The sequence below is a fragment of the Apis cerana genome, linkage group LG12, assembly GCF_029169275.1.
Source record: "Apis cerana isolate GH-2021 linkage group LG12, AcerK_1.0, whole genome shotgun sequence".
Taxonomy (NCBI): Eukaryota; Metazoa; Arthropoda; class Insecta; order Hymenoptera; family Apidae; genus Apis; species Apis cerana.
In genome coordinates this window covers 2677944-2702827 of record NC_083863.1, presented here as the reverse complement: position 1 = coordinate 2702827, position 24884 = coordinate 2677944, and the positions used below count along the sequence as shown (strand labels likewise).

Below are 24884 nucleotides of genomic sequence, written 5' to 3'. Positions count from 1 at the left end.
TTTATTTTAAAATAAATATTATATTTAAAAGAAACTAATGTTTTATATTTTATGAAAAGTATATCTTGAAAAAAAAACTGCAATATTACAAATAATAATGAAGAATTTTTTTTTTGTAAATCATTTTTAATCTCAATTATAATATTTTATTTTATTCATAAAAACTAAAATTTCTATTATTATTCAATTCATTTTTTAAAAAAAGTTTTTATTTTAAAAAATTTTTAATTATTTTATACTATAAATATTTATTTAGTTACAGGAAATTTGAATATAAAATTTACAAAATATATGTAATACACTATTTATTATTGCTTTTCGATAATTTATTAAAAAAATTGAAATGAAAGATCTCTGTTTAATGAATATGTCAAATACATTATAAACATAATCCATTGATACTTCCCATTCTATTAACGGTAAACATACCGTTATAAATTCGATCACTATTGCTTACAAATTATAAGCTAGACGTGTAACTTAATACATTCACGAGAAATTGATACATATACGAAGCAAACATACCTATTTGAACGATGTCCTCATTATGTGTTAAAATTTTAAAATTTTTTTTGCGAGAAATCAATCCCAATTTTTAAATTTACAATTATTCCAACTCGTCATAATTTATATTATATTAAAAAAATCAAAATGATTATTTATTATTTCTATGGAAATTTTTTTACAGAAATTTTTTATAAATTTATTATTAGTATTAATTATCTTTTCGAAATATTTTCTGTAATCAATCATTATGAATACTTTGTATCTATTAATTCAATAAACAAATCTTTACTCAAATTCTATTATTCTTCTTTCACACAATGATTTATGAATCGCGATTTACATATGATGAATACTGATTATACGTGTACATTTTAAAAGCAAATAATTTTTTTTAATATTAATTTATAATCAACGAATAAATTATTTTATTATAATGGCAAAGCTCATCGCGTAGCTTTTTATAAGCTATTCATTCAAAATAAAAAATAAGTAACATTCTATTCTAAATTTCGGTGTTCAACATTTGATTTTAATACTTTGATTTTTTTTAATTCTTAATTTCGTTGCAAAGTAAATCTAGCAGACTTTAATAATTAAACATAATCTTAAAAATTATAAATGTTCAAACGGAAATATTTTTTTATGAAATTTTTATTAAAAAATAAAACATATTTTTATAATAAAAATATATCCATATTTTTCTCACATGAAGAAAAAATATTAAGTATAATTTACTAAATAAATAAAAAAGAATGTTAAGGAGCAATACATGTGATTTAACATATTCTGATAAAAAAAAATTTAAATAAACATAGTGTATAGCTAAAAATTACTTACTTATTTTAATATATCATATTAATGCATCTTCAATGCATTAATATTATAATATTGTACATAGATAGAATTCAGAATGTATTAATATATTTTTTTTCAAAATTGTGTCATATATTATATTATTTTTAATTTTATAACTTTACATTATATTATTTTTTAAGTATTATAAATCAAGATTAAATTAAATCAATAATAATTTCTATAATATATATATAAAAATTGTAAAAATTACAATGTAAATAGCAATCTTTGGTTTTATAATTTATATTTTAAAAAATCTATAGATATATGGATTTTAATATATAAAAATATATAAAATTTACGTAATTATATAGAAATTTTCAAAAATCTCAGTTAAGATGATATTATTCGTAAGATTTAGAATTATAATTCCAATTTCGCATATCTTCAATCTGTCATTAACGATTTTCTTTAAATCAAAACAATTGATAAAACATAAGAAATAAATAATATTCACACATACAGTACATAAATCACTTGTTCGCAATAAGAATCTATGTGTTACGAAATTAAATACTATATGACTTATAATAGAACATGAATCGTGACTCATGAATCGCCACATGAAAAAATGAAAATGGAATACGCATAACATATATTTAGATTTCTTTTTATTCAGTACTTTTTTACATTTTTATAATTACAATTTTTATATTCTATTTATAATGATTTTTTAATATAATTTATTATTTATGTTTATATTTTATTTATTTCTATAAACAATTTAAATTTAAAATTTTTTTTTTCATTTTATTCAATATATAATTTTTCTTGTATATTTATTATAACTTAATGTTCTTCTATATACTTCGTTTTATGTAAATTTTATATTTTATTGCAAATTAATTATATAAATTTTTTGCGTGATTTTTTTTATAGGATACGCATCTATTGCATAATATAAAAAAAAAGTCAGATAATATGCAAATATGCAAATCGTATATGCGAATTTTGTATAAAAAAGAAGAAATTATTGCACATGAAATGACCAAATTTTTAATAAAACATTAGCTTCACACTTTATTAAAACAAATTAAAATATATTAATGATACTTTGACTCCATAAATTTTGTTGGAACCATCTTCACATTTTATTAAATTTACAATGCAATCTCTATTTTGCTATTTTTGAATATTTTTTTTATATTTAATTCTTCTTTTAAATTTTATTTAATTGCTAACAAAAATAATCTTCCAAAATTGTTAACATTTCTTAGCTTAATAGCAATATAATTGTAATCTTTTAAGATTATAATATAATAATATTAATAATTAAATATTCTTATAAAATTGCTTACAATTTAAAATAATCAGCATTTTCATACATCAACTTTTTTCTTGTTTTAATTTTGTTATTTTTGTTTTATTTTTTTTGTTTTATTGTTTTAATTTTTAAAACGAAACTCTTTATAAATAAATATATTAGCATTTCCATATGTCTCGAAAATATTTATGAAAGAAATTAAAATTTTAATCTTTTACTTTTCAATCCCTTTAGCTAACTTTATTTTGATTAATATCTATAAAGAATAAAATAAATCTTTAAAGAAACTGTCTTCAAAGTTAAAATTTATTGATATTTGATATGAATTAATTTGATTGAATTTAAATCATTTTCTTTTTTTCAATATTTTCTTATAATTATAATTATTTATTTTCGACATAAGTAAAATTTCATTGAAAAATTTTCATTATTTTTCATAAAATTACAACCACTTAAATAAATGCAATTTCTCATTTTATCTCATTCTATTTAATACAAAATTAAAATGTTTTTAATTTTATAAATATCTTATAATATTTTATGAAAATTGATTATTTAAACTAATATTTTTGTATTTATTAGATATTAATTTTTGTATTTTTTTTCTTTCTCTTTAGAATTTATTTTCAAATAAATAATTTAGAATTTAACTCAAATATTAATATTGAATATTGTAAGATTATGTCATTGAAAAATTATTTGAATTTAATATAAAAATGCAATTAAAATCCAAATTAAAATTATTACATATTAAATCATATGTAATAAAAATAAAATCTTCAAAAATTTTGAAGATCAGTGTAATTAATATTGAACAAAAATTATTTCCATTCTCGGCGCAATTATTGAATCGTTCAGATATATCGACTGTTCCGCTCGTGTGTGTCTATTGGAGTAAGTTAGGAAATAATGAAGAGCCGCGTGCGGCTAGTATAATTTTTTATATGTAATTTTTTATATATAATTTTTTTTTTGTTTTGAATGAAAGCAACTATTTTAACGATTAAATAATGGCTACACAAAATAGTCAAAAAAAGGATTTTATGATTACAGCAGTCCCTTATTTAATAACATTAATAAGAGGAATATAAACGACTTTCAATTCTCAACGACTATTGAATTAACTAAATTCTATGCGATCGCAATGAAATCCGAAATTAAGGATTAATAATTTTATTAGTTATCGAAGGCATTACAATTATAGAATACGTCTGCACCTTAAAAAACGTAGTAAGTTCAAAAGCTAAAAGATGTCAAGAATTTCAAATGGCAAAATGTTATTAATCTAGACAAGATACGGTAACAACATTAATAGAAACAATTAAATATCTAACAATTGATAATAATAAAATCGAAATAAGAATCGAAATGAATCATCCTTTTTAATATATCACTAACTATTTCAAATTCAATGATAGAATCCGTATTTAAAAAAAATAATATATGATTGTGCTCTAAAATAACATTACAAGAGTCGGAATAACTAAGCCAGAATACTCGCATATAATGAGTTTTCGAACATGTATTTAGAAAATGTGAATCTAATATCTGATTCTTTCATTATATATTTCATCATTATATACGAAGGAACAGTATCTATCATATCTTTATCATTTCAGACAAATTAAATTGCTTTATATGTAAAGCAAGAAGAACCAAACAGTATCCATATAATTCTAAAACCAATAAAAAAAACATAACACCAAATATTACGACCATAGATATAAACCATATATATACAACATTACCTTCACTCGCACTTCTAACTAAAGAAACATCAACAAATCAGGATATAAATATAACATCTCAATTTGAATAAGTAACTCAAAATATTAATCACTATAAAAAACCATTATTGCAAATGTCCTTCGAAACTGCATCTGAGCCTTATAGACCTATAAATACAATTCATAGACAAAAGTGATGCAAATGATTTATCATTCAAATCACCAACAAAACTTATAATTGCAAGAATATACCAATCAAAAAAACTCAAACAATCATAAGCAAGATTCCAAATTTCCACATTCAAAAAATTGACTGATCTTCTCGAATCAGCAAAAATCACAATTGAAACTATAAAAACATATGTCCTTAACTTAGTTAGTAAATTTTTTTGGAAAATAATTTTGGTAAAATTATATATATAATAGTTATTAATCTAGTTACTAACCTATTATAGAAATAGCTAAAAATCACACTGAGAACATATCCAATTTAATCGAAATATTAAATACAATTCACTCTCTGTTAAAGAAACGTATTAAAAATAGAAAAGTATTAAAAATGGGATCACTAGATTGTGGGATGGGATCACTAAAAAAATGAAAAACCCAGATTTATAAGTCTCAGAAAATTGATCATCGGAAATTAACTCCGATATCACTTAAATGTAATTGTAATATTAAATAATCTTATATCTCTAGAAATTTCATGATTAACATATTGTAGTGAAACATCAACGGTTTTTACGCTAGATTAGAAAAAATGCAACTACTAATCAAAAATTAACAACCAAATATTATATGCATATAGAAAACTAATTTTAAAATCAATACCAGCAGACAAAATTAAAAATTATCAATGCTATGCTAAAAATCATTCTGATTCCAATCATGTCAGGGATGGTGTTGCTATATACATCAAGAACAATGTAATAACTAGAGATACAAGTTCAAACAAACATTGAACTATTTCTAATATTAATTCATACTCCAATCAAACTATGCATATATATATATATATCCGAATAGTTATAATTTTTTATATATTATATATTATATATTATTATATATTATATATTATATATTATATATTATATATATAAAAGATATATATTATATATTATATATTATATATTATATATATTATATATTATATATTACATATAGTTATAATTTTGTAAATAAAAAAAAGATCTCATCGAGTAACTATCTAAATCATTTTTGAAAATTGGAAATTTTAATACCTATAATATATTATGACACTCTGTTGAAACCGACAATCACGGTTACAAAATTAATACAATACTAGAAAACGCAAATCTTTTTATTTTCAATAACAATTTTCCTATATATAGCAAATGACTTTAATATAGCTACATCGATCTATCGATTACTAATAATAGCTTTGTTCATAATTATGAATAGATAGTATTAGATGATCTACATCATCATTTTTCAGTTATTATACACCTAACCAACTTCAATTCATTTTTTCTCAAATAAAAATTTTACAATGAGTGGAAAATGTACGAGCAATGAATTCATAAATATATTAAACAAATCATCCATAATATCCTGAAAAAGAATAATACAGATGTAGATACTGTAACAAACCTTTTCTTTAATATTATCATTAGAACAGCTGATGAATTGGATTGAGTTCCCCACTAAAATACAGATTTCCCAATCCCATGATGGAATAATCAATATAAAGAACCTATATCAAAGTCAAAATGAGCCTTCAATCATTTTAAAAAAATAAAATAAAAAAAAATAGAATTTAAAAAACAGAGATTGCTAAACGAATTATTAAAGAAAAATAGTTGGACGAATTATATATTATTAATAAACAGTGCAAATATCAAAGAAATATGGAATAAAATTAATATAATCAGAAGTAATCGATATTTATGGCATTTTATTAAAATTTTCATTTACAATACAAATATTTCATGTTAATGATACTTTTTCAAGAAAAAATTAAAAATAGAGCATCACATAAATTTTTAATAGCTATTAATAATGCGTAAAATCTCTATAACTCATTATCTTAAGAATATTTGGTAATGATATCATAATTCTATATAAAGCAAAAAAAAATATCATCTTTCAAATTGTTCAATCGATGCTTAATAATGTATAACTGACCTCTGAAAATAAACTTTAAATTCTCGTCTACAAAACTGACTATATAGTTTTTACTAAATGTCATGAAGCAAATACATCTATATTAAATCTTATATAAAATAATGCATTTAAATTTGTTATATGCATTAAAAAATCTACTTTGATCATAAACTTACATGGAATAAACATAACAATCTAGCCGATAACTGCAAGCAAAGATTAAATTATCAAATCTCTAGCACATAACTGGGAAGGCATTCTATTACATTTCTATAAAGCGATTAATCAGACAAAATATTCGTTATACATTTATTATTTATAATTCTATCAAACCAAAAATTTTAAAAAAATTAGATCCAATTCATAATACAGGGCTAAGAATAGCAACAAGATCCAATTGAAAGCATATTAATTGAAGCCGAAGAACCATCCCTATAATACAGGAGAAAATTAAGTTTGAAATATGTTTTAAGGGCAGCGACATTTTCTAACATTTTCCAACATTATATTTTCAGATATTTACTCAAAAAATCGAATTAAAGCAAAGCTCAAATCAAGGAATACTCTATTCTACTAAAAAATTAATAAATATTTAGAAGAAATAAACTTCAATTCTTCTGCCATGGAAAATCATAAAATCCATAAAGTCTCTTTCTGATATTTAACATATTATTGATTTAACATTATATACATAAATACAATATATGATATACATAAACATGAAAAATTATCCAACGAAGACTAAAAAAATATATTTAATAACTTATGTCTTAAATATCCTACCTTTACCTATATATACATTGATGGCGTTAAAAATAAAGAATATGAAACAGAACTTGTTTCTCCCAAAGCATTTCAATTAAGCATAATTTGAATATTTTTAACATGTCCATTTAGCTGAAATATTTGTACTCCTTCTAGCTCTCAAATTTATTGATAGTGATTCCTTAGATCACTCCAAATATATCATATTCTATGATTCTCTTATGACACGTTCAAAAAATTAAACAATAGATAGAAACATACAAAGTGGCCGATATTAAAGCAAAAATAGCAACTATTCTTAGAACAGACAGTCAATTATTCACAATACATGCTCAGACATCAATAAACACATAGAAATATTATTAAAACATTCTGGATCGCATGAAAAACATATAAAACAAGCCTTCTTCATAAATCTATCAGAAATTTCTTTGATCTACAAATAAATCCAAAATTCAATCGAAGACAGCAAATGCTAATAACGAAAATCAGAATCGGACATAAAAAAAAAAAGTCTCTATCATCAACCACATTATCTTTGCCAATCCTAATTATAATAAAATTAGGAGAAAATTGGGCATTGGTAATAGTTTCAACTTATCCATCGATTACTAGGATACTTTAGTGAGATTCTGCGAAGACATCGAGATTTTCATCAAATTATAGTAATTCTATAAATTTTTATAAATCACTAATAATATAATATTGATGCGACATTAAGCTTATTAAATAAAAAAAAAATTATTTCAAAATTTATTAATTTCTTTATCATTCATTTTTTGAATAAAACAAAAAATTTCGAATTTTATTATTCTTTAATTTTAGTATCATATTTTAATAATTTTAGTATCATAAATTTATTTGTCGATATTATATTTTATATTACAAAATAAATAGATATAATCTAATATAATATATAATTATATCTTATATCTAATATAATCTATCGAATGACACAAAAGAAATTAAAGTCGAACTGTTGAATAAATAAAGAATAATGAATGAATAAATAGGAAATTCCAACAGGATGACAATAGAACAAATAAGAAATTCTGATCGAATAAGAATTGAACGAATAATAAATAAATTTTATTCGTTATTCAAATAAATTTTTATTTAAATCATTATTAATATTAACAATATCATAAATCATATCCTTAATAAAAATAATTTTATATAACATGCATACAAAAAAAAAATTAATCTTTTAATATAATTGTTCTTATTTCATAAATTGTATTACAATACAAAAAATTTTAAAATTATAAGATGCAAACATCACTTTTGCATGCATTTTTTGCATATCTAACATTCATTTCTATGAATATTATTATTATTATTATCTTTATATATTATTATTATCTTTAATAAAACTATTTTATGACTCAATTATAATTCGATTATTGAATTTTATATTAATTCATTTATCCAAAAATATTCACTATATTTGTTAATAATTTGCTAAATACATTAGAACTTTATCTATTTCTTATTTCAATTCATAAATGAATTCTCATTTTCAAATATACGAACTCGTATAAACTATGTTGTGTAAATAAAAATTCATTTCAAATAATAATATAAAAATAAGTATTTTTATATTATATATAAATAACTTGTTATTATTTGACTGAATGTATTTCAAATTAAATTATTTTTTTTATTTGATTAATTGATTTAAATCAAAATAAATATTTTAAGAATAATAAGTTAAAAAAATGATTTAAAGTTTATTTATTTTTAATCATAATGTTTATTTATTTTTAAAATGAAAAAATCATTTCTGGTAATTTAGAATTAATATTGAACAATAAATATCACAATAATCATAGATGTAAAAAATAATATAAATATTTAGATTACATATTAAAAAATTGATATTATAAATTTAAAAAATAATTCTTTTTATCAAAATCAAGTAACATATTAACGAATAATTTATTTTGAAATAACAAATGAATCATTATAAATTTTATATTAATTTATTTTTATTCAGATATATCTGAAATATTTTATGAAATATTTCAGCTATTTTAAAAATAGATTAGATAGAAATCTCAAATAATCCTAAAATAATGTAATTTGAAAATTTCTCAGAACTCTTTATGTAATTTTTATACGGACACGGTTTCTATGAATGAATAATATTTTATAATATATTTAATATTAATAATATTTCTGATGATCATATTAAAAATTTTCATAGATTTAATCATTTTGAAATTATTAAACTATGTATTATTTTAAAATAATTTTAAGTTATTTGAAAGTTATTTGAAATTTAAAATTACACAAATATTTCATTCAAAAATATTTCAAACGAAAAAAATAAATAATTAAATAATAATATTTGCAATTAAATAATTTATCTTTATTATTTATTATTTGATTTTGAAAAAAATAATTTGTATGATTTCTTATTATTCTTACGCTTACTTCTTACTAATTATTATTGTATTTATTATTCAATATTTATTCTGAATATTATATCAGAAATAAAAAAATATATTTAAAATTATATCAAAACTTTTCAATTAAAAAATATAAACATTAATATAAATATTTTTTTAAATAATAAATCTTCAATTCATTATTTTTTCAAATATTCTTCTTTTCTCAAATTTCTTTAATTGATCATATAAAGAATATCAAATAAAATATATTATTAAATAATATTAGTGTTATTTTAAACAAGTATTTTTGAATTATTATTATTTGAATAAAAAATTAAACTTCAATAATTCGGAATTATTAAATTATATGATTATTGTTGATTATAAATCTGTGAATAAGTTTGAGGTGTTTCAAAAATTTAAATATTAAATTTTAAATATTTAATATTAAATTATTAAGATTCTAATACTTTGCGAAATAATATATTTTTTATTTAAAAAAAAAAAAAAAAAGAAAAAAAATAAGCATTTTAAAAGTTTCCAAACATTGCAATGTTTTCAATTTGAATCTCACAAATTTAAAAATCAGGTTTCATCCATTTTTATTTTTCATGATGACATGTTAAGATGTATAAAATATTATTTATTTATCCGTAACACGTGTAATCACATTTCACTATACGTTATTGAAATATAACGAATAAGATTTGTTACAATGCTCAAGGTCAATCGAAATTTTACTGTTTAGAATTTTAGTTATTCATATGATCTATCAATCTATTTTGAAATTTTATTATAGAAAAAACTGGATAAAGTTAATATTTTATTTTTTTATTTTATTATTTTTTTAAAGTTATTTAAATTATAATAATGCTTTTATAAATAACAAATAGTGTTATTTTATTGAGATTAATTTAATTTAATTTTAATATTGATCATATTGATTATTTAATTGACTCATATGAATAAAAAGAACGAAAAACATTTTTTTTGTTAATTGATTGATTATTGATTCTGAATGAATCAATCAATAGAAATGAAAAAAAATTGGTTTATATTAAATTATTAATCATTAAAATTTAATCAATTAAATTTATATCAATTTGAATAAATAAATATATATAAAATATTATATAGAATATATAGTATATAGAGTATATACTATAGAGTATATATATAGAGATAGAATAAATAAAATATTAAGTAAAAAATTTATATTAAATAAAAGTAATTATAAAAATAAATTTCACAAAAACCAAATTAACTATATAATTGACAATTCATTAATTCAGCTAAAAAAAATATTATTTCCTAATGATTGCAATTTGATATCATACACATTTAAATATAATTAACCTAAAAAAAATTAATTTCTTATAATTTTTTTTTTAATGATATTCATCACATTTATTTTAACGATAACAATAAGATCAAACACAATATGATTTTGGAAATTAGAAATAATAAACAATTTTGGAAATTAGAAATAAATATGAACATTCATATATTTCTTTCTTTTTTTCGTTACTCTTTTTTTTATTTATTATTATTATTATTTCTTTTCATTCATTTATTTTTTCCTTGTCACTGCATCGAGATAAACAAACATTCGAATTAAATCGAGCAAAGTCATAAATTTCGGTCGTTTCATTGATTAACCCTTAATTATTATAAATGATCGTAACTATTATAGCAGATTAATTGCACCATTACGTATAAGTTACTTATATATAAATAACTAATATCAAATTAAAGATCAAATCCAATTAACAATAAACAGATTCAATTTAAATAAACAATTTCAAATATATTGAAAATCTTTTTTTATAATTATCTATTTTCACTATTTATATATAATTATGTTTTAATTATAACTTAAGTTTATATTTTTTTTCTTAATAATCTTGTGAATTCCTTAAATATTAAAAAAATAATAATTTTATTTTAAATAGAAATAAATATAAAAAAAATAAGACCAAATTACAAATAAAAATCAAATTTTATTTCCATAACATATAGAATAAAAGAAAAATCATCAATAATTATATTAAAAATAAAAATAAAAATAAGAGTGAACATAAAAAAAAGAGAATTCATGACTATTCAATTGTCTCAAATATAACTGATATTATTAATGAAATTAATAATTTCATTTATTGAACATTAGAATATTTTAATTGAAGAGTACATGGTTGAATGTTCATATTGAAAAAATCATAACTCTTCCAAGAAAATAAATAAACAAAAATAAAAATTAAAAAAAATTTTAAACAATTTTTTTTAATAATTATTTTTTTTAATAAATATCATTTTATTGCATTATATTAGCAATGAGAGATTCTGAAATAATATTTATGCATTAATGTAATTACTTTGCATATTCGTTGCCATCAGGAAAATGTCAGTAACATATCATATGCCATCAATATTTATTTTTATGTGTTACTATTATTATTACACATACTTTAAAGGATAATTAATAGAATCATTTCTTCATTAATGAAGAACTTTGATGTCACGATTGTAATATATGTAGTGATGAATAATCGATACATACATATTATTGATACATATCGATTCATGACATGTTAAATCGAAGATGCTTTGATAATAGGGAACGTATAACAGAATTGAGTAAAAATTATTTCAAATAATGAATAAATCAATTCTATTTCTTATTGAATAATGATATTTTTTATTTATATATAAAATTATTCGTCATTTATGAATAATAATTGAATTATAATAACTCGATTTAATCAGTAATGTCGATTATATAACGTGCATATATATATATGATATTGATGGATATATCGATGCGTGTAAATTCTGAGTTCAGTAATATCAATTGTTAAAATAATAAATAATAAATATATGCTATCATGCACTTAATTCTCGATCGTTAACTAAGTATATCAAAAGCGAAACGAAAACGCTCAAAAAAAAGAAATTTTTTTTTCCATAATTTTAATGATTTTATCTTGATCGATATCATTAATCAGCAAATTAATGTTTAATGAATGAACAAATAAAGAATAAAATTTTATACGTTATTCGATATTCATTATTCATTATTCATTATTTATAATTTTTTAATTTAATTAATGCTCAACGTCATATCGTATAATATGATTTATAATATAGCAAATATATCGAAAAATAGGCAATTGTAAATAACAAAATATTGAATATTAAACTTAATTTTAACAATCTATAATCAGATAAAGATTTTAAATTTTAGAAATTAAAAGAAAAAACATGTTATATTTGAATCAATTTTTAGTGATTTTTTGTAGCTTATACTATAATAAAATATATATAATAACATATATAATAAAAATTTATATGCATAATTACATACATAATATTGATATAATTTCTCTATAACAATCTATTCCTGAGTTAACTTATTCAATTTTATTAGTTTAACATTTAAATCAAAGGCGATTTAGGAACTCAAATTATGTGAAAGTATTTATGAGTGAAGAGATTCAAAAAGAATGAGGTTAAACTTATCTCAAAGATTTCATTCAGAAAGTATACGGATGAGTTTATTGAAAAGTAACTTTATTTTCTCGAACAAAATTTTGAAAGTATTTCATAAATTAATAAAATTTGGTATATTTTTAATATGCATAATTTTGAATCATTGAATTATTAAAATTAAAATTGTGATATTTAGAATTTCGTTAAATTTTTATTGTATAAAAAATTTTATCAAAATTTTAGTTTTTAACAAATCTTTTTAGAAAACAAAAAGAAAAATTAAAAAATTAGCATTTTTTCAAGAGAGTTTCGAATTCATATTTCGCAAATTCAAAATATAAATAATTAAATAAATAAATTAATAAATAAATTTATTAATATCATGATGAAATAAACATAATTAACAGTTGATATCAAATGACAATAATGAATATATTACAATTTGTTATAAATATATTACAATTTAATTATTAATAATTATTGTAAATATATTTTAAATATGTATAATTCAATTTAAAGATAATAAGATTTATCTTATTTTAATATTTAAATTGAACACAGGGTTGAAAATCCGATTATTCAACAATTCATTCTATTATATAAATAATTACATAACATACAAAATAATACAAAATTCATTTAAAATCAATGGTTAATATCGCAATAGATTTATATATATATTTATATATTTGTAATAGTTCTCTTTATGGTAATTAGTTTCTATTGAACAATGATAGATACATTGAATAGTTTTTGAAAATCTATGCGCTGTACAATGACCATATATTTCATTAATTATACTATATTTCATTATTATTTTCTATTTTTAACTTTCTTATCGATTTAAAAAGATTGAAAAAATGAAATATTATTCTAATATTAATTATTATTCTAATCTAATATTAATTAGATTCTCCCACAATCTCGTTTAAATATTTATATGATCAGATAATTGTTATGTGATTATGCGAATCTGATTTTTATTATTATTTTTTATTGATAAAAAAATTTTTAAATACAATAAAACTCTGCAATGCTGTATTTATAAAAATATACAAAAATTACACTATTTTTTACACTATTTTAAACTATAAAGCAATTATGAGAAATTTGAAAAATAAATATAGAGATGAAATTCTTAAGAATTTCATTGTTAAGAAAATGATATAAAATGACATTATTACATAAGGAATAAATAAATTTTAAAGTTGAAGAAAATTCGAAAAAACTGAATCTATATTCAAAAAACAATATCGATAGAATGATTAAACGATTTTCTAACAACGATTAAAATATAAATATTACTTTTTTATTATAAATTATTCTATATATATATATATATAGAACAACGATTAAAATATAATATTATTTATATATATATATATATAATGACAAATTTTATATATATTATGTACATTATTTATATATAATGACAAATTTAATGGCAAAAAAAAAATATAATCATAATTCAATTCACAATAAAAAATATTTTATGATAAAGTATAATATATATAACTTTGAATAAATAAAATGCATTGGCCTTAAAAAGAAAAATAGAAACGTGAAACTAAATTCTAAAGTAGCTACATATAACATTAAAAGAAATGACATGACGCGTAATATTTATTAATATATGCAAATATAATTATAAATTATATCATATATATTATATTATATATTATATATAAAATTAAAAATTGTAACAATGTGAAATATATTAAAAAAAATTTTTTTGCAGATTAAAAAAAAATTAATAAATACACACATTAAGAAATCACTAAAATTTTAACAAATTAAGAAATTAATTATTTTAACAAATTAAAATCTTATAATTGAAATTTCCTGTCCAATTTTAATTCGTATATTTCAAAAGAAAAAAATTATTTTGATATTAAAAATTAATTTTTTTTAAAATAATCATTCGAAAATAGGATAAATGTGTAGGATAAACTATAACGAATTTTCGATATATAAATATATATATTATGTATTAACTACATAAGTGTACTAGTGTATAATATAAGTGTAGTGTATAAGTAACTAGTGTATTAACTATATAAATTATAAAATATTATAAGAATTATTATTGATAGTACACTCAGACAGATGATTTTGTTATAAAAAAAATTAATCAAAAAAAGAGAATAAAATTTTTTCATTTAAGACTTGTATCAATTTGAAAAAAAAATTTCGATTAAATACAAATAATTAAATAATTAAATACTTGTATATAATGTATAAAAATATTCATAAAAGATAATTCTACAAATTAAAATAAATAAAAAATATGAAATAAATATATATATATATATAATTATAAATATGAAATATGAAATACCTTTCTCATTTAAAAATAATTTTCCAAAAAACTGAATTTAAACATTTGTTGATTATATGATATTTTGACTATATATGTTCAATTTCCTTTTTGACTTGTTTGTCAAAAACAAAAATTTAAACAATGAGATTTTATTCTACATTTTTTTTTGCTTATTTTCATATTATTTTTCTCATTATATAAAGTAATCAATTATCAATCATTCATTTATATCTAATATAACTGAATAACGGTACAATCTATATAATATGAATATGATATATATACATGTTTCAAAAAAAAAAATATAGAAGTAAAATAATTCTACTCTCAAATAATTCTATTTTATATTTTTTTTTTATAATATGAAGGACATAAAAAAATAGTACAATTGATAAAAATTTGTTATTTAATAAAAGTGTATATATATTAAAATATTAAAATTTATTTATATATTCTTAAAATCTTAAAAAAATTTTTTATATATCTTTCTTATATATCGTTTTTTATATTTATAACATTTTTGCAAATATTTAAAAAATGTTTTTATCTCTTATCCATTAACATTTTCATATAATATATAATTTATTAATTAATATTGTGTTTAGTAAAATTAGGCCGAATAATCCAAAAACATTTACGTAAATTTTCTATGTTAATTTATGTTATGCCTCATCGAATACAGTACACAGTAATTTAACAATAACCGCATTGTAAAACTATTCATGCATTCCTGTGCGTGCGTACACACGTGCAATATTCACGAGAGTGGAATGTTGTGCAGACACTATGCGTCAATGAAGGAAATCTCTCTTATTATACGCGAGATATGGAGAGTGACGACGATTGGGAAACAGGATTTGCAAATTGAAACAATGTTAATGACCTTACATTTGCATTAGAAAAGTTTATAATCCTATAATCTGAACAATTTGAGATAATAAAGCAATATTTGATAATAATAACGATTAACTGTTTATTTTTATTAATATATTTTCATATTATTTTCATATTATAATTATAAATTATAATATATTATAACAAAATGAATTATTGAAAAAATACATTATATTAAATAAAAAATTTTATTAAATTTCTAAAATTACTTTTTTAATTTTTTTATTTAAAATAATTATTAATTAATTATTTACAATAAAGTAATTTATTATTTACAATAAAGATACAAAATTAATATATAATTCAAGTATATATAAAACATATTAATTTATATAATTTATAATATTTAAATAATTATGTATGTACAATTATACATTGTATTAATATAAAAACAAACATTATTAAAATAATAATAAAAAAAATATTTTTAATTATATTTTTTCTTTATTATAATAATTATTTCTATAATAATAGAAAAGCTAATACGAATATTTGATAAATATATAATTTATTAATTATTTAAATTTTAAAATATTGTAAAAACTATTTTATTTGTATAAGTTATATACAAATACTAAGAAAGTTATAAAACTTTTAATTGAAGAATCAATAAGCATCTATATGCATTTATACGCTAAGTACAACTAAATAAGCCGAGAAAGTCAAGCCATGGATTCTATGGATTAATCATATTCGAAGGAGAATATCTCACGGGCCAGTTAGCCTACTTAGGAGACTTAAAATTCGTCGTTATCATAACCAGTTCTAACTTATTTCAATAATATTTGGCCATCAGTAAGTAATGAAATAGGAGAAAAGATGATTAATGTCCAAATAGTAAGCCATCATTTACCTAAGACTTGCGTAATAATTGGAGACGACTATTAGCTGATGTGCCGAACTCATGTCTTCGATTTGCGAGCTATTGAAAGAGATTTCAAAATCCGGTCTCTGTGTCACTTTCGAACAGAGAAAGTCGTGCGATTCATTTTGTCATTCGCAGAATGATTTATGGAAAACTTTCGTTAGAAATTGCTTGTATTTAGAAATTGAAAGTTGAACAAAAATTAAAAATTAAATTAATAATTAATATTTTAATAGAACAATATTAATACTATAATATTATTTATATTATATTTATATTTAATATAGGATAGTTTTCACATAAAAACATTATTATTAATATCATTATTAATTTTAAATAATAATTTATTTTTATACTATTTAATATAATCTATAATTTTTAATGATTGAATTTTGTATACAAAGTATTAAGAATAAATTCAAATTTATCTACTGCGCATGCGTTTAGTGATTATATGCCGCTCGTACAATCAGTATAAAATTTAAACAATATTGTAAATATAATCATATCACATTGTTATAAATGTACTAAATTATAATTCAAAATATAATTATTTATAATACTTTTATAAAAGATTATTAACTTCTTTAAAGTAAAAGTATTTAATAGTTATAACATGACCAATGTAGCAGACGGCAGTCGTCTGCTAGAAACAGCTGATAGCTTAGTTGCATGAAAACGTGGTTTTTAAATTTTGTTTGTGATATTCTATATGTTTGTTATCGTTTTAAGAATTTATATTCATATCATGAAAATAAAAATATATATACAAAATATATATATTTATTTTTTTAATATTTGAAACTTACATTTCATGAATAAGAAACACGATTTACTGTCGCATTATATTTTACTAGACATTATATAATTTATGAAACCTATAAGATTAACTAATATTCTTCTTTTGTGCATTTTAGTACTATTAACTGTTTTGTTTTTTGTATCTATATATAAAAATTAATATAATAAATTATAAAACACTAAGTGTAACATTAGAAGTTTTTATATGAATGGTAGGTTATGTTATTAGTTATAGAGGAATAATTCATAATATTTGACTGAAAGTGAATGGAATAATAAGATTTTATATTTGTACTGCAAAATATTGATACTGTGAAATATAAAAATAATTTTTTTTGTGTTGTGATTGTATTGATTATATATATTTTTCATAAATCATAACAATACCAATAAATAAAATTAACATACCTGACAATGTTGAACGAAATTATTCGTCGAATGTTCGATTATAGTTCTTGACTTGACACATGTCGTTGAAATTTTCTTTCGTAATTGGGCGAAATGTTTAAACTGGCACAGTTTCTCTGCACGAGCACAGAACCTACTTGACCCTATACACGCCATAGCGAAAACTGTAGTGAGCCGAGTCATACGACTTGTAAAGACTTTCGAGTTCTACTAACCCCACCGATAGTTTAAAATCACTTCCCCACTCACTTTTCCCTTTCCCGTCTCTACCTGTAAATACATTCGTTGTACACAGCATTAGTAAGAACAATACTATAAATCATAAATTAGTTTAATCATTAAATATTTTCAAAGACAATAGATTATCAGAAATATTACATTGAAAGTCTATTAGCGACATCTAATTCACATATATATTCTATTTATTTTTTAAAATATTTATTTTATTTAAATAATTATTATAATTTATATTCATAGTTAGAAAAAATAATTAATAAATAATTTAAAATGGTTATAAATTAGAATATTTTAGATAATAACATTTTTTTTCATTTTTATATTAATAACTTCGATTACATTTAATAATAATTTTATATTACTTTATTATAAAATATAAAATTTAATTTGTAAAATAACTTATAAAATATTATGAAACAAAATTACATAATTAAATAAATAATATTGTATTTCATTAATTATTTTATAATAAATATATAAGAATTATCCTTAATGTTAATAGATTTCGTTCTATATTATTTGCTATGTTCTATGGTATATTTTAAACATGGCGAATAATATTTTTAATAGGTTACTCCAAGCATTTAAAACATTTGATCAAATAATTAATATTATTTTAGGACACAATTTTCCAAGTAATAAAGAAAATTTTTATTATATTTAATTATATAGAAAATATTAAATTAAAAATAATTTGAAATTTAGAAAAATATTTCATTATTTCTAACCTTTTTAAAATATTACAATTTAAATTATTTATAAATAGCAAAAATTATTAATCAAAAATTATCATATATTTATGTATTTTTACATTTATTGCCTATTATCAAATATTATTTATATTTTATTTAGGTAATTTATATGTGATTGAATGTAATTCTGTAAAACAAATACAATCTATTAATTTTCCTGGACAATCTTTAAAAGATATATTAAATAATACAATTTTATGGGCTGTACCTAAGAAACGACGAACTATCGAGAAGCGTCTTAGTCGAAGATTTGGTATTCCTGAATTACATTGGAAACCCCATGTTCCTAAAACTAATATTTTAATGTGTAGAAAATGTGGTCATGATTATGAAGCTGGTACACTTTGTGGTAAGATATATATAATGTATATGTTTATATGTTAATATTATATTTAGTAATATAATTATTATTTAGAAATTATATTCAAAAATTATAATTTTATTTTTTTTAATTTATAGGATATTGTTATGAAATAGTTAAAAAAGAAACAGAAATAATGCAACAAGCTATACAAGATTCGTTAGGATTAAAACCTGTGGAACAAGATGTTATAGTATTATATGAAGGAGAAAAAGAACAATATGAAGATAATTTTTGGAAGGTATTAATATATATTATATATTGCTGAAAAGAAATTCCATAAAATAAAACAAAGGCAAAATATCTCTTTATTTATTAATATAAAATACTTGATATATTTTGTTCTATAAATACTTTTAATGTATTACTACTTATATGTATCAAGTATATCAAAATCAAAACAGAAATTTCTTCGAAAAAACTTCTTTTCAGCAATGTACAGTAATAATATGCACAAAATAGAATATTATATATAATATATAATATATAATTCTTATAAAATTTATAATTATACTTCCATTGCAGAAACAAAGGATTATAGAATTACGTAAGAAAAGACCTGATTGGTTTAATCCAAATCTACTTCAACCAACAACAAAAGAAGAATTTGATTCAGAGAAAGAAAAAAAACTTGAATCTTCTTTGAATTTTGAAAAAAATATTAAGAATAATTAAATAGTTATTTTATATTAATAAACTCTGTTTAAATTAAATAAATTTAAATAATATAAAAAAGAATTATTGATTTTTTTATACTAAAATTCCATTTATCAAAACGAAAATTTTATCGATATCCCATTAAACTCGATCTCTTATCTAATATCAAACATTATTTTAATTATATGAACATCTTTTATGAATAATTGAATTTATATTCTACCGAATTTGAATTGCGATTATTTGAAAAAAAAGTTTAAAGTAATAAAAATAATTAATAGATGACATTAGATTCATATAAATAAAATTCTATTCTATAATTGTAAACTTTTAGAAAGTAATAAAACTTCATTTATATAAACAAAATCTTACATAATGCTTGATCATCTAAATAAAATAAATCTTAATGGGAAAATTCTTTCTTCTTATACTATCTCAATTATCATTGAATATCACTCCATTTATATGAACATTTATATATATATATATAATGCAAAATTTATTTCATTAAACATTAGATTATATTTACAAAATTATTTATAATAAATTAAATTTATAATATTTACTCATTCTGTATTTTAAAAAAATATTTTTTGAAGTTTTTTTCATATGAATTCTATTAATTGGACCAAAAATATAAGGGAATTATGAAGTCATTTAAAGATGTTATGTACTGATTATTTGTTTATCTCTCAAGTTCATATAAATGAAGTACTACTAGAATATTTATAAATGATATAATTATAAATGTTTTTATATTATTCTTATATAACTTCTTATTATAACTTTTTCTTTTATTTTTGTAATTGATCAACATAAAAATAAGTGTGATATTGTTAATAATTATATTATTTGCTATTTTCGTATTGAATCATTCTTATATATGATATTTGTTGATATTAAATCTTCTTTGAATCAACAGTTTATAAAATTCAATAATGAAAAACATTTTTAATTCTATTAAGATTAATACATTTTTCATAATAATACATAATATTTACATTTATTTCTTTTAAAATAAGTTTTAAAATAACATAATGACATATAAAATTTTAGAAAATTAAGATGCTGTTCATAACTTCCATTTTCATTAATGAAGAATTTCAAAACCATCTACAGATAAATCTTTATTAAAATGACTTAAAACATGTTCATGGAAGTCTGCAAATGTAGTAGTTTTTCCATAAAACATTCCACACAATGGGCAAATTTTATTGTCTTGGTCTGTATTATTTGTTGAATTGGAATATTTTTCTAAAGATAGATTCGAAGTTTGGAGACTGGTTTGAGTTGCACTATGTTCCTTAATATTTTCATTAAAATTAAACTGAGTACTTGCTTGACACATTTTTTTATTTGCATTTGTACGACAATTATTACACATTAATCCTGCAATTATAATTAAAATTAACTTTTTTAAAATAATTTTATTTTTTAATATTATTTACTTACCTTCTTTCTTTTTTTTGAAATTTTGCAATGCTCTTTTTAGTTTTATTTGTTGTGCTAATAAATTGTTTTTCATTTGCAACAATCTAATATCATGTTGTTTTAATAATTCTAAATCTGTATCTGAGTCTTCTGGATAAGTAAAACCAATATTTCGTAAATCTAATTCAGTATTATTTTGCATTTCAACCATCTAGATAAATAATTATAAAATAATTAAAATATATAAAATTTAATTTTTTATTTTATTTTTTACAATTACCTCTGCATATTGCTGTTCAAGATCTGATTTTTCCAACATAATACTATTTATAAGTCTAAGTGATATTTCTTCTAAGCTTTGTTCTTTCTCACCTGTATTGAAATACAGAACATTATATAATTTAATTATATAATTTAATTGAAATTTAAAATTTAAATAAATATTTATTAACAAACCATTGTTTGTAACTAATTGCTGATTGTTATCTTCTTTAGTAGAACTAAAAATATCTTGAAAATTATCTCGAAAATTATAAGAGACAATGTCTGATGCTTGTACTGGAGAATGTTGTTTAAGTGTATCAGAGATTTTTGTCAATTGACTTCCTAAAGATTTATTAGTTTTTGTTAATTTACTTAATCTGTTCCATAATTGGCGATTTTCTGCTGCTACCATAAAAACTTGATGAGTAAGTTGAGATTTTTGTTTTTTAAGTTCTTCTATTTTTTCCTATGAATTAATATACATTAAAATATAAAATATATTTATATATCATCATATATATTATGCAAACCTTTAAACTTTGCACAATAGTTTTTTCATTATTATCATTAATTTTTGTAATTATTGCAGATTCATTTTTTCCACATTCAAGTCTTAAACACATATTCTCTTCCTCGACAGTTGCTAATCTTGTTTCTAATTGTTGACAACGTTCATTCATAGTTTTAAATGCAACTAATAAGGCATAATAAGAACTACATTTTCCGTTATCTGTATTTTCCAATTGTTCCATGTCATTCATATCGTAGTAATAAAATTAGCAAAAGTGAAAATGCAATTTCATAATCAGAAAAATTTTTCTAATAGTAGGAAATACATAAACAAAATAAATTCTTTTTAAAAAATTACATTTTAAAAAAATAAACATTCTATGAATAAAAAATAAATTAATAAATAATAATTAGGTTAATAAAAATGTCACATTAAAATTATTAAATTAGGTTAAACTGTCATCCATTTTAATATTTTGAAATTATTATAAAATATGATTTGTAATTACACGCAGTTTTTCACATAAATAAGACATAAGATAAATAATTTAATGTCTATTCACTATCACTTAATATAAATTTGTGTCACACAATCCAAAAAAGCCCCATTATCATTCTTGTGTCATTTCCAATGTTATCGATTTAGTACACAATAAGATTACAATATTAAACTGGATGAAAAGAAAATCAAATGTAAGAAAAGTAAGAAATTATAGATAAGATGTAAAATATTTTATAATAATATAAATAAGGTATTATCACAAACGAATTATAGAACAACTGTGATATGCAATGCATTTTTATAAATTTAATCATATGTTTTTAACGTCTATTAACCTATTTGGATTTAGTTTTAAGAATTCTTATATTACCAACTATATAATAGAATAAAACACCAACATAAATTAAACAGAAACGTGATCTATCTATTATCATCTCAATGATCCAATTGAACTTCCATAACTAAAAGTGTCATTATTCTATGATACTAAGTAACATAAAAATCATGCATTTATTCTAAATGATTGTTTTTCGCAGTTTTTCAAAATGTAATTAATTCGAATTATATTTTTATACATCGCTCTATAATATATATAAAAATATTATTTTTATTTTGAAAAAGAAAAAAGAATAAATAAAATATTAAAAAATAATTTCATTCAAAAAAATTAAATTTTAATGTTACAATTCATTAATAATTAATTTATGTTTTATCACGCTAATTCACGTTTCAATTTTAAAAATGAAACGGTATTAACTACACACAACGTTTTAAAAAACTGTATAAATCATTTATCGATTATATATAAATTTTTTATCGACGCAGTGTTCACTTCGCGTAGAATTTTTTTTATTATACACTTTTTTTAATATTCAACAATCATAATTATATATATCATAATATATATTTATATTATGATTATATCATTATATATTTATATATATATTATATATATAAAACAAATATATCATTATATATTTATATATATAATCATAATATATTTTTTATTCTTTCAATTTTTTTTATATTTTTTAATATCCATAAGAAATAAGACGAAGTATACAGAATTAGAGAAAATCTATACATCTAGAGTAGACTATTTAATCAGACACCAAATAATAACAATAATAACAATAATATATAATATATAATATATATATATATATATAATATTATATATATAACTACAGATACAAGCAAAATTAGCAATGAAATATAATATTAATATATATATAGAAATATTAATAAATATTTCAAATCATTTTAAATTCATATTATAAATATATAAATTAAATATATATATTAAATATATATATTAAATATATTTTATATATATATTTCTATATAGTCTTCTTATAGTGAAATTTAATTGATTTTTAAAAAATATTAATATTAGAATAGAAAAGAAGAAACCAAACTCATCAAAATGACAGATTTCATATTTTTTACATTATTGACCATATGAAAATGATAAAATTAATATTATAATTTACTAAGAAATGTAATTACATATACTTAATTATTTTCATGACATTATTTTAATTATAATCATTTATATATAAAATAAATATTTAGAAAATACCATAGATCGGTAATTCTAATGTTAATCTTTTTTTAATGAAAATATTAAGTTATCAATTATATGTTAAAATTGAATTTGAATATTTTTTTAAATATTGTAGAAATTCACAATCCAAAAAAATTATTATATATGAATATATATTATATTATTTATGAAAAAAAAATTTTAATTGATTTTAA

General features: G+C 19.1%; 3 protein-coding genes across 6 annotated transcripts in view; 1 reads left to right on the top strand and 2 right to left on the bottom strand.

The window, feature by feature from the left end:
* The window catches only part of LOC108003947 (all trans-polyprenyl-diphosphate synthase PDSS1), a 173773-nt gene extending 155029 nt beyond the window's left edge, over positions 1-18744 (bottom strand). Inside the window, exon 1 of one of the 2 annotated variants that reach the window (XM_062083310.1) lies at positions 18410-18744. In XM_062083310.1, coding sequence (XP_061939294.1) covers positions 18410-18592 — 183 coding nt within the window. In that variant the 5' untranslated portion in view covers positions 18593-18744. The remainder of the gene's footprint in view (positions 1-18409) is intronic. The other variant, XM_017066541.3, reaches the window with a different exon arrangement.
* Positions 18745-19169: 425 nt separating this feature from the next.
* On the top strand, positions 19170-20497 carry LOC108003948 (large ribosomal subunit protein bL32m). Its single transcript, XM_017066543.2, has 4 exons — positions 19170-19281; positions 19499-19747; positions 19858-20000; positions 20285-20497. Exons 1-4 carry the CDS (start codon positions 19194-19196, stop codon positions 20432-20434), a joined length of 630 nt encoding a protein of 209 aa, XP_016922032.1. The 5' UTR covers positions 19170-19193; the 3' UTR covers positions 20435-20497.
* An 850-nt stretch (positions 20498-21347) lies between these two features.
* Positions 21348-23572, bottom strand: LOC108003946 (protein spindle-F). Of its 3 annotated transcripts, none has more exons than XM_017066537.1 (6): positions 23494-23572; positions 22642-22841; positions 22304-22577; positions 22128-22219; positions 21869-22058; positions 21348-21805 (listed from the first exon to the last, which is right to left on the bottom strand). In XM_017066537.1, exons 1-6 carry the CDS (start codon positions 23555-23557, stop codon positions 21507-21509), a joined length of 1119 nt encoding a protein of 372 aa, XP_016922026.1. In that variant the 5' UTR covers positions 23558-23572; the 3' UTR covers positions 21348-21506. The 3 variants fall into 3 exon arrangements, with proteins under 3 accessions (XP_016922026.1, XP_061939293.1, XP_028525575.1); XM_062083309.1 differs by lacking the exon at positions 23494-23572 and adding an exon at positions 23131-23452 and having other exon boundaries at positions 22642-22930; XM_028669774.2 differs by having other exon boundaries at positions 22642-23555.
* Positions 23573-24884: the final 1312 nt, after the last annotated feature.

Coding starts and splice junctions, on each gene's coding strand:
- LOC108003948 (XM_017066543.2), top strand. CDS start 19,194: ATGGCGAATAATATTTTTAATAGGTTACTCCAAGCATTTAAAACATTT. Junction 19,282..19,498: donor TTTAGGACACAATTTTCCAA/GTAATAAAGAAA, acceptor TATTTTATTTAG/GTAATTTATATGTGATTGAA. Junction 19,748..19,857: donor TGAAGCTGGTACACTTTGTG/GTAAGATATATA, acceptor TTTAATTTATAG/GATATTGTTATGAAATAGTT.
- LOC108003946 (XM_017066537.1), bottom strand. CDS start 23,557: ATGATAATAGATAGATCACGTTTCTGTTTAATTTATGTTGGTGTTTTA. Junction 22,220..22,303: donor GCAATTAGTTACAAACAATG/GTTTGTTAATAA, acceptor ATTTCAATACAG/GTGAGAAAGAACAAAGCTTA. Junction 22,059..22,127: donor TTGAACAGCAATATGCAGAG/GTAATTGTAAAA, acceptor TTATTTATCTAG/ATGGTTGAAATGCAAAATAA.